This window comes from Bison bison, unplaced genomic scaffold (genome assembly GCF_000754665.1).
Source record: "Bison bison bison isolate TAMUID 2011002044 unplaced genomic scaffold, Bison_UMD1.0 scf7180017864093, whole genome shotgun sequence".
In the NCBI taxonomy this organism is placed as follows: domain Eukaryota; kingdom Metazoa; phylum Chordata; class Mammalia; order Artiodactyla; family Bovidae; genus Bison; species Bison bison.
Genome location: NW_011494665.1, coordinates 2,777,163 through 2,786,233, shown reverse-complemented (window position 1 = coordinate 2,786,233; position 9,071 = coordinate 2,777,163). Strand labels below are relative to the sequence as shown.

Sequence of the window (9,071 nt, the reverse complement as noted above, 5' to 3'; positions counted from 1 at the left end):
CATTTGTATGTAAAGTGGATCTTTATGAGTAAGGTTCTCTGTGGCCTATAGATGCGTATGATTAATTAGTACTTTTCAGAATTTTGACTGGATTAAGATGTCACATGCTCTTTCTGCTACTGCTGCTAAGTTGCTTCAGTCGTGTCCGACTCTGTGCAACCCCATAGACGGCAGCCCACCAGGCTCCCCTGTTCCTGGGATTCTCCAGGCAAGAACACTGGAGTGGGTTGCCATTTCCTTCTCCAATTCATGAAAGTGAAAAGTGAAAGTGAAGTCGCTCAGTCATGTCCGACTCTTCAAGACCCCACGGACTGCAGCCTAGCAGGCTCCTCCACTCATGGGATTTTCCATTTTTATAGTCCCCCATAAATCCCACCATTTCTTTCCCCCTCATAACTGCTATATTACCTGCCTAACCCCTGAAGGCATTTGAGTTTGGAACCCTGTCATTTTGAAGAGGTGAGCATTCAGACGGAAATTCAGAGGAAAGAGACTTTTCCAAGGTCTCACAATAATTGGCAAAGTCAAAACATAAAATCCAGTCCTACTGACATCAAGCCCCATAATGCCTGTGGATTAATAGGCATATTCAGAGCTATTGTCCAAATGTACAGAAGAGATCTGTGGAAGTGAGATCAGAGAGGTGGTGAGCAAATCCAGAAAGCTGTATTAAGATACTGGCAGCTGTGAATAAACACTTTGAAGTGGGCTCAAAGAATAAACCAGTGGTCCAAGTCTGAACTTTTAAGAACTAGCTTTATTTATTAAACCAAATCAGGATGCTCTGCTCACGTTGTTCCATCTATCCACCTCCCCTCCACTCACGTCAGTACTGCATACCTCATTCTGACCACAAGGCGTCACTCTTGTTTTTACCATTGTTTCATAGATCATTTTCCAGATAGCACTGGGGCTTGACAAGAACAGGAGATGTGAGAGTGGGAACACTGTCTTAAGCTCTGGGCAGATAACTATATCCAGGTGTGTTTAGGAAGGGACGTTGGAGGGAGTGGGGCTCAAGAAGGCTAGGTTAGCAGATGCCGTGAGAATGGAAGGACAGTATTTCAAATGCCATCAGAGTCTCTCCATGTAAAAAGCTTTGCCCTTCTCATTTAGTTCTTGCTGGTACTGCTGATGCTCCTTTTCAAACAGCTGGTGCAGGGCAGCTTGACGGACCTGGTGGGGTGGGTAGGAGAGTGTGATATTTTCCCTGTTTACTCGCCTTCCTCATTCTTTCTCCCTGGTTGCTTTCCTATCCCGTTTTCTCTTGGATCTGGAATTACCTATGGCTTAAAATTAAGCAGGAGCATAAAGACTAAACTTTGGAGGGGAAGCCAACCCATTTTTTCCTCTGTGGGTGTGCAGACCCACATCTTTTCTGAGAACACACCAAAAACCACAAACATTTCTAGGCATCTGGGATACAAAGATGGTGACATGACAGCAACTGGGGACTCCAGGGAGAGAGGTTCCCAGAGGCAGATGCTAGGCACTAAAACTAGGCGCAGTTTTACCAAGTGAGAGGAGTAAGGACGACCGCTCTGGGACTCTGCAGCTGGATACAAAGAATTGGTGAAAAGGAGCTTTGGTTTCAGGGTTAGAGTTGCTGCTCTGGTGTAATGGCAGAGACCAGGAGCTTGGGAATCCCAGTGGGAAAAGGAATAGTGCAGTAGAGGATGAAACTTCAGGCCACTAGAACTCACCATCAGCAACTGCTTGTTGGCCAGTGCCAACTCCTGTACCATGGTGTCCTGCATCCTTAGGATAGCATATGGGTTTCTCCTCTGGCTTAATGTTATCTGCCACAGACAGTGAGTGTGTGAATTTCGCCACCTGTCCCAGGCACAAAGGTAGGGGTTGAATAGGTTAGAGTTAAGAGGAGAGACAGAACCCTGTCAAAGGAGGCTCTTCATCAGAACTTCTGTACCATTGTCAGAGAAGACTGCAAACTCCTTGAAAAGGTGACTAGTACTGGCTTAGCTTCTCCAGGAAAGAACGCTGGAGTGGGTTGCCATTCCCTTCTTCAGGGGATCTTCCCAACCCAGGGATCCAACCTGGGTCTCCTGTATTGTAGGCGGATTCTTTACCATCTGAGCCACCAGGGAAACCTTGATTTAGAACCTAGCGTATATTAATAGGAAGTCTGTCATTCAATCACCATAATAACCATGTGTCATAGGTATCAGTTTTTGCATTATACAAACAAGGAAACGTAGTTCAGGTGAGTTGCCCAAGGTCACCTGATGGCAGACCTGGGTATCAAATCCAATCTAAAGACTGATTCCTTCCATCATACCAGTGATACTCCGTCTTGGCTAGACACTCTGGAATCATTTGTTAAGGTTTTCTAATACACAACAGGATTATACACATGTGATACACACCCATATCCTCTGTTCAGATAATCTTGTTGACATTTCTTTAAAAAAATCAAGTATTTTTTTACAGATGACTGAAAAATACATACAGGAATATATATTAAATGAAAGCTGGAAGCATCATTCTTCTGCCCCAGTTCATCTCAACAAAGTTATCAGTTTCTTGTGCATCTTTATAGAAAAATTTTTATCATGTATCAGCAAGTATAACTTTTATTTTTAACATGAAATTTTACATTTACATAAGCAGTATTACGTAACAATTTGGACTTTTCACATCAGCACTTAGAGATTTGCTTCATTCTGTTTAAAGGCTGCCAAGTACTTTTATAACATAATTTCACCAGCTACATGTTATTTCTAGCTTTTTTACTTGTATAAACAATATTGTCACGAATACTCGTATGTGTGCATTCTATTGCTTTTGTAGGTATGTGTATAAGGTATTCCTAGAAGTCGAGTTGCCAGTTCAAAGGATCTATGAATTTAAAATTTTGATAGATTTTACAAAAAAGGCTGCATCAATCTTGACTCCCATGAAAACTATATGCATTCTTTTATGTCACATCCTTGCTACCTCTGGGTATAACCTATGAAACCTTAAAAAACAGGCTTATCCTATCTAATCTTAGGCCATTTTAGTCAGAATCTTCTTCTGGGTTAAGGCTTTAAAAAAAAATCTTTTGCCACATCATGCAGCACATGGGATCTTAGTTCCCCACCCACTCCCGCACCCCCTGCATTGGCAGCGAGCAATCTTAACCACTGGACCACTGGGGAAGTCCTAAGACCTTTGTTTTTTTAAAAACACTCCCCAGGTGATAAGAGATATACAGCTTAATCTTTGAGTTTTCTTATTCATTCATTCAATAAACACCTACTGCGTACCTACCACATGGTTGGTGAGTGTGGTACCAGACAACAAATATTTGAATTTTCCTTAAAAACTAAAAAAACAAAAACTTGCTCCAGTTTTCCTTCAGAGAATGGGAAGCAAGGAAACAAGGGCTGCTGTTTGCCTGCTTCACACCTATTTGCCTTTTTGAGGAGCCCCTAACAAGATGAAGTGGATATCAGAGGAGGGCAGGAGAGTGAACATGTCAAACTGAAGCGTAAGGGAAAGGACAGAAGCAGAGATTACCTGTGCACCATCTTCTTAAGTTCCAGGGCCCTTTGAAAATGCTGCAAGAAAAGGGAGTTCTGTTATCTGCCTTGATCTCTAGTACCTCACCCTCAGTGCCCTAACATAGTGGGAGACAAAGACCTTTCTTTTCGGAGAGAGGGGAGTAGCCAACTTCCTAGGGCAGGTGTGGAGAAAGTCCTATTATGCAGGGGTTAGTATGTAACAAATATTTGAATACCTACTACATGCCAGTCTCCCACCCCTGCTGCTACCCTTCAGTTACACCAAGGGCCTCTCTCAAGAACTATCAATTTCTGATAAATTCATCTGGAAACCTTATCCAGGGGAAACTCATCCAAAGCAGCCTTCTCCAACTCTGCGTACCTCTTCTACTTTTCCCATCTTTTCCATGGACATGTCTACAGACTTGCTTGATGTAGTCTTAGGAGACTGAACAAGCTCTCATTTCTGTTTAGTCACCAAGGATTCAGTAGTCATAGCAACATTTACACCCCCAACAATGAGCCTAGGCCTACAAGAGTTGATTGGTCACCTGGCCTGTTGCCCCAGAGACCTGAAGGGAATCCTGGTTCTCCAGCCTTCTGTTAGTGACACAGGCACTTTTATGAACAAGGACCCCAGTTGCAACTTTAGGATTTCTTCTTTTGAGATCCCACATGACCCAACTAAGAGTTTGTATACCACAACTCAAGAGTTTGATCAAAGATCCCACATTCTGCAACTAAGACCTGGTGCAGCCAAATACAAAGAAACATTTTTTTAAAACCAGGCTGCATCGGGTCTTAGTTGCAGAATGTGGGATCTTTGATCAAACTTTTGATCAAACTCTAGTTCCCCAACTAGGGGTGGAACCAATACTCACTGCATTGGGAGCATGAAGTCTTAGCCACTGGACCACCAGAGAAGCCCTCACATGTCTGTTTTATTAAAAGACAACTATAGAGGAATGAATCATATGCTTTATTTTTTAATTGTTCATTAAATGGTTTATAAAGTCAGATCAAGATATTGGTCTATTTCTTCACACTATCCCACAAATAAGGAGTGATGGGATTATATCAGATGTTAAAACATTCCTTTTTTTATTCATGACAGTATACAATGAAAGTGGAAGGCAGATCCTTGCATGTTAGAGAAGTTGTGTTAATGTTCCCAGTAACATCCTGGTTTAAGTGGAGCACCAGGGTAAGTTGTTCTAGGCAGCACTCATGGCCTCCACCAATTTCCGCAGCATTCTGTATACCATTTCCACCAATCAACTCTTAGATGTCTCAAACCAAATGGCTCCCATTCAACTGTGTACAGAAGACAGGACACCAAGCCCGGTCACCCTTGGGATAATTTATAGTCTGGAAAAGGACAGATGAACCATGATCAAAAAACCAAGTGAGGATTTTTAAGGAAGTTTTGACAGAAATATTAAGAAAAACATCTAATTCAACTCCAGAGAAAAGTGATATCAAGGGAAAATAAAGTCTTAACTGATGTTCTAAAACTGGCCATAAGAGCGGGTGGGAGAATGATCCTCTAGGCATGAAATCTTAAGAGCTCTGAACACAACCAGGGCTTCAGCTGATCCAGAGCTGGGCTGAACCAGATGACCTGAGTGAGGGCCACCCGGCAAGCACACTGCAGTCTGTCTGGCTCCATCAACAGTGAGAGGCCTTCAGCTCCATCACAGAGTACTCTCCAGTGTGTTATAGTTGTCCTTAAAGCTCTTCAATTCGAGGAAGTGCTTGGCACGTTTACTCTTCTGACTGGAGGGGAGGTATGTCACCTGGATGGTTGTTGGGGAGACTTCAGGAGACTGGGTTAGGTCTTTGGCTGCTGACTGGTGTTGTCGCTGAGAGCTCCCACTTCGTGCTTTGACCCTGAAGAACACAAAGAGGGCTGGTCATGGACAGATAGAGGACTAATGGAAGAAAACAATTCAAGGCTTCTACATCCTATGCATGCAATTGTAGCCACAAATGGTCTCTGTCCTATCTTACAAACTAGTTACTAAAATCCCATGTGGTAGCTTAGAAATAGCAGAGAAACCAATTTTCCCAATGAGTCCCTGCCTCTGACTCAACCTCTTCTTCATTCCACTGTGCTTAAAGAAAACTTTTAATTCTGATTCACCTAATGTGTGGATGCCAATAATATACTCCCAGTCCAAAGAGTCCTTTGAAACAACTGACCTCCAAAAAATAATATTGAAATTAACTATTGAATTATCATAAGTTAGGACACTAAATCTGGTTCTTTTACCAACATGTAATTTACTCACATCCCATTATCCCTTTATGGTGGTATCACCCCTTTTGCAGATTAGGAAACTGAGGGTCCATCAAGAAAGTTGCCTGAGGTCACAAAGCTAGTAAGTGACAGAGAGCTGGGATTAAAATCTAAGTTTGTCAGATTTTAGAGCCTATACTCTTCAATATACCCGTTGAAATTTTCTAGAAACTAGAAATCTAAGAGACTAAATTTTTTAAAATGTGGTAAAATACATATAAAATTTACCATCTTAACAATTTTTAAATGTTTACAGTTCAGTAGTATTAGGTACATTCACACTGTTGTGCAACCAACATCCAGAATTCTTTTCACCTTGGAAAACAAACTCTCTGCCTATTAAACAACTCCCTATTCCTCCTTCCCTCCAGCCACTACCACCCACATTCTGCTTTCTGTCTCTATGAATATGACTACTCTAGGTACCTCATGTAAGTGGAGTCATACAGTATTTTACTTTCAAAGAAACTGAACTTGAACAGGCCTTCTCCACCCTTTCCAAGTGTTTTCATTAGTTTTCTAAGTGGTTTTTATAGGATATTTTGTCTTTAGAACAAAATAGTTTTTAAGGATATACAGAAAACAGGACAGACATACCCCTCATCTTTTGAGAATAATAATCAACACAGCAGAAAGCAAATGTGTTATTTTCGTGGCTGGTAAGTAACTCTTTATTCCAGATTGGCTTTCCGCCTTTACTCTTATAATTACATACATGCATAAACAACATATTGAAGCTCTGTTAGTAGGTATTTAAAATGTTCCCAGCAAAAAGTTATGAAGTCTCTTTTATAAAACACAGCTTAGCTCTTTAGTGATACCTTTTGTTTCAGTCAGGTAATAAAATTGGCTGACAATTCTTTCTTTTTATCAGACCAAGATACAAAGGAAGACATCTTTGTTTGCTGATAAACTATTTTATTCCTTTTACTGGTATAACAGATTACACCAATTCTGACATTTTACTGAGTTGGACCAAAAAATAAAAATAAGAAAAGAGATACAAAAAAGTAGGAGAAACTTCTTTTATTAGCTTGCATCTACTTTCCACCGTAAAGAAACAGCTCTAGGACCTGATTTTGTTCACAGTGCTTTTGAAAGTAATCTAACTGTGAAAACAGCCCAGGACTACTGTATTCTCTAACCAGCTTCCTTTGACATGTTCCCCTCCAAACTCACACTGTGGCCAGCTCACTCAGGGCCTCCTGATAGCGCAGGTACTCACTCAGGCCAAAGACCTGAAGAAAGAGGAAGGAAGAATGAGGATCTCTCAGTCTGGGGCATCCCTTTAGTTCCCTGAAGGAAAACGTGGCCACCCACTGTGGCTTACCCCTGTCCCATAGCGGGCTGTCTCATAGCCATCCAGCAGGGTATCAATAAGGGCCTTGCGCACACCCTTGAAAGGAGTACTAGTGTTTCGAAGATCTAGCAGGTAGGAGCGGAAATTCTTGCCCATTAAGGAATGGGGATGTCGGCCTTCAGCATGAAATGGGATCTCTGTGGAGATAATAGAACAATGATACCCCCTTCCCCGTTTGTTTAGTCTTACTAATTAATTTCCCAAACTTAGAAACAGGTACAATGAGTGAGTTGGGGGGAAATTTTAAGAGAATTAAGAAGACTAGAGATCTAGAGCTATGTCTGAGTGGTCATACAGTGGTGGCAATATAACTTAAATTATACCAATGGTATACAACAGTGTCATTCCTATTTACCCTCCTACTTACCCATAGTTTAAGATATAAACTATGTTTTGGTAGAGATAGAGCATTTCTGACAACAGTCATGAAAAAAATGGAAAAAAAATTCAAGAGTATTTTTGACAATGGTCAAATGGAAAAAAAAAATCAAGAACCATCTATGTAGGCTTGGTGAAAAAGCAGATGTTGCCTGTCTCCTGTGGAAAAACAAGCAAATTACCACTAGTTCATGAAACTAAAGGTATAGAAAGAACAAAACAAATCCAGACTCTCTGGAGAAAAATAACTTACCTACATCATTTCCTTAAGGCAAAACAGTAACCCAGTACTCTCAAAATTAGCAAACTCCTACCAGTTGGGTAGGTGTAGAAAGGACAAATTCTAACATAAATTGGGTTCCTCCCTCTCTTTCCCCGGGTGAGCTCTCAGGATACAGAACAGCTGCTGAGCAGCCCTTACCAGAGGCACGGATAGCATCCAGAGCTTTCATCCTGTATAGGTAGTTGTAGCAATCTGTTGAGAGAGAGACTGGTGTCAGGAATAACCCTCAAAAGATTCTCCAAACTCCAGCAAGCTTAAAGTGCTTCCCAATCTAACATATGCCCAGTAACAAGGAACCACAGCTGTTGAGTTTGCCAGCAGCTATGTTTACAACTGAGAAAAGGAATTCAGAATTTGTGAGACCCCTCACTGAAGTACTGTCCAAGAACATGCTACATACTTTGATTTCCCTGGGTTTCCAGCTGTAGCAGTCTTGCATCATCATCTGCGAGAAGCTGAGGTTCATACTTGATATCCTGAACCTTGGACAGTCGGATATCTATCTCCTCTTTTAAGTCCTGTTCATGTGGAGAAAACAATACACAGCCATTTAGCCTGTTCTTTGCTACCCATCAATCTGGAAATGGGGCAAAGTGGGAAACAACTAAGACAACAGAGGCAGAGAAAATGCTCATTTGGCTAATGAAAGCAGCAGGTTAAGACTCAAGAATTTAAGAAAGTATGGGACTGGATTTGCTAAGAACCTCTCCAAAACGCATATCTCTAAGCTAGATCTTTTAATCTGCTAGAATTCCTTCAAGTTTTATTATTTCTGACTTTCTGGATTTTTTTTTTTTTTCTGCACCAGGGAGCTGCATGAAGGCTTTTAGGTTCCCTGTTAGGGACTGAACCTACATCCCCTGCAGTGGAAGTGCAGTCTTAACCACTGGACTGCCAGGGAGGTCCCCTCAGTTGGATTTAGAAGAGTCTTGGTTAGCTGTTTTTTCCTGAGCTGGGAAAAAATGGACATCAACTGTAGGTCATAATCTATTCTAAAACCCTAAGATCTGTATGTGGTTTAGAAGTTTGGGAACTATCTCTACCTGGTGGACCACAGGATTTCTAGAGGTTTTCTTCTAAGAGCATATTTAATTTTTTAAGTAGTTAATTCAAAAACAAACTAGGGACTTCCCTGGTGGTCCAGTGGCTAGGACTCCAAGCTCCCAATCCAGGGGGCCCAAGTTAGATCCCTGGTCAGGGAACTAGATCCCACATGCTGCAGCAAAATTTGCTGCAGTCAAATTAAAA

At 41.5% G+C, this 9,071-nt stretch overlaps 2 protein-coding genes across 3 annotated transcripts in view; both read right to left on the bottom strand.

Moving 5' to 3' along the window:
* Nucleotides 1-737: 737 nt before the first annotated feature.
* On the bottom strand, nucleotides 738-4,220 carry LOC104987440 (chromosome unknown open reading frame, human C1orf189). Of its 2 annotated transcripts, XM_010838363.1 has the most exons (4): nucleotides 3,886-4,220; nucleotides 3,520-3,560; nucleotides 1,704-1,833; nucleotides 738-1,176 (listed from the first exon to the last, which is right to left on the bottom strand). In XM_010838363.1, the coding sequence occupies exons 1-4, from the start codon at nucleotides 3,916-3,918 to the stop codon at nucleotides 1,075-1,077; spliced, it is 306 nt and encodes a 101-aa protein (XP_010836665.1). In that variant the 5' UTR covers nucleotides 3,919-4,220; the 3' UTR covers nucleotides 738-1,074. The 2 variants fall into 2 exon arrangements, with proteins under 2 accessions (XP_010836665.1, XP_010836664.1); XM_010838362.1 differs by lacking the exon at nucleotides 738-1,176 and having other exon boundaries at nucleotides 1,191-1,833.
* A 243-nt stretch (nucleotides 4,221-4,463) lies between these two features.
* LOC104987437 (chromosome unknown open reading frame, human C1orf43) overlaps nucleotides 4,464-9,071 on the bottom strand; it is an 8,567-nt gene continuing 3,959 nt past the window's right edge. The window contains exons 3-7 of the mRNA XM_010838352.1: nucleotides 8,224-8,341; nucleotides 7,962-8,015; nucleotides 7,133-7,299; nucleotides 6,982-7,040; nucleotides 4,464-5,393 (exon numbers count right to left, since the gene is read on the bottom strand). Coding sequence (XP_010836654.1) covers nucleotides 5,198-5,393; nucleotides 6,982-7,040; nucleotides 7,133-7,299; nucleotides 7,962-8,015; nucleotides 8,224-8,341 — 594 coding nt within the window. The 3' untranslated portion in view covers nucleotides 4,464-5,197. The remainder of the gene's footprint in view (nucleotides 5,394-6,981; nucleotides 7,041-7,132; nucleotides 7,300-7,961; nucleotides 8,016-8,223; nucleotides 8,342-9,071) is intronic.

What these genes read in the sequence shown, in the direction of transcription:
- LOC104987440 (XM_010838362.1), bottom strand. Translation starts at nt 3,918, where the DNA reads ATGTCCATGGAAAAGATGGGAAAAGTAGAAGAG. An exon ending in AGATGGGAAAAGTAGAAGAG is followed by an intron (nt 3,561 to 3,885) that starts GTACGCAGAGTT and finishes CTTTTCTTGCAG; the next exon opens with CATTTTCAAAGGGCCCTGGA. An exon ending in CTTAAGAAGATGGTGCACAG is followed by an intron (nt 1,834 to 3,519) that starts GTAATCTCTGCT and finishes TGCCTGGGACAG; the next exon opens with GTGGCGAAATTCACACACTC.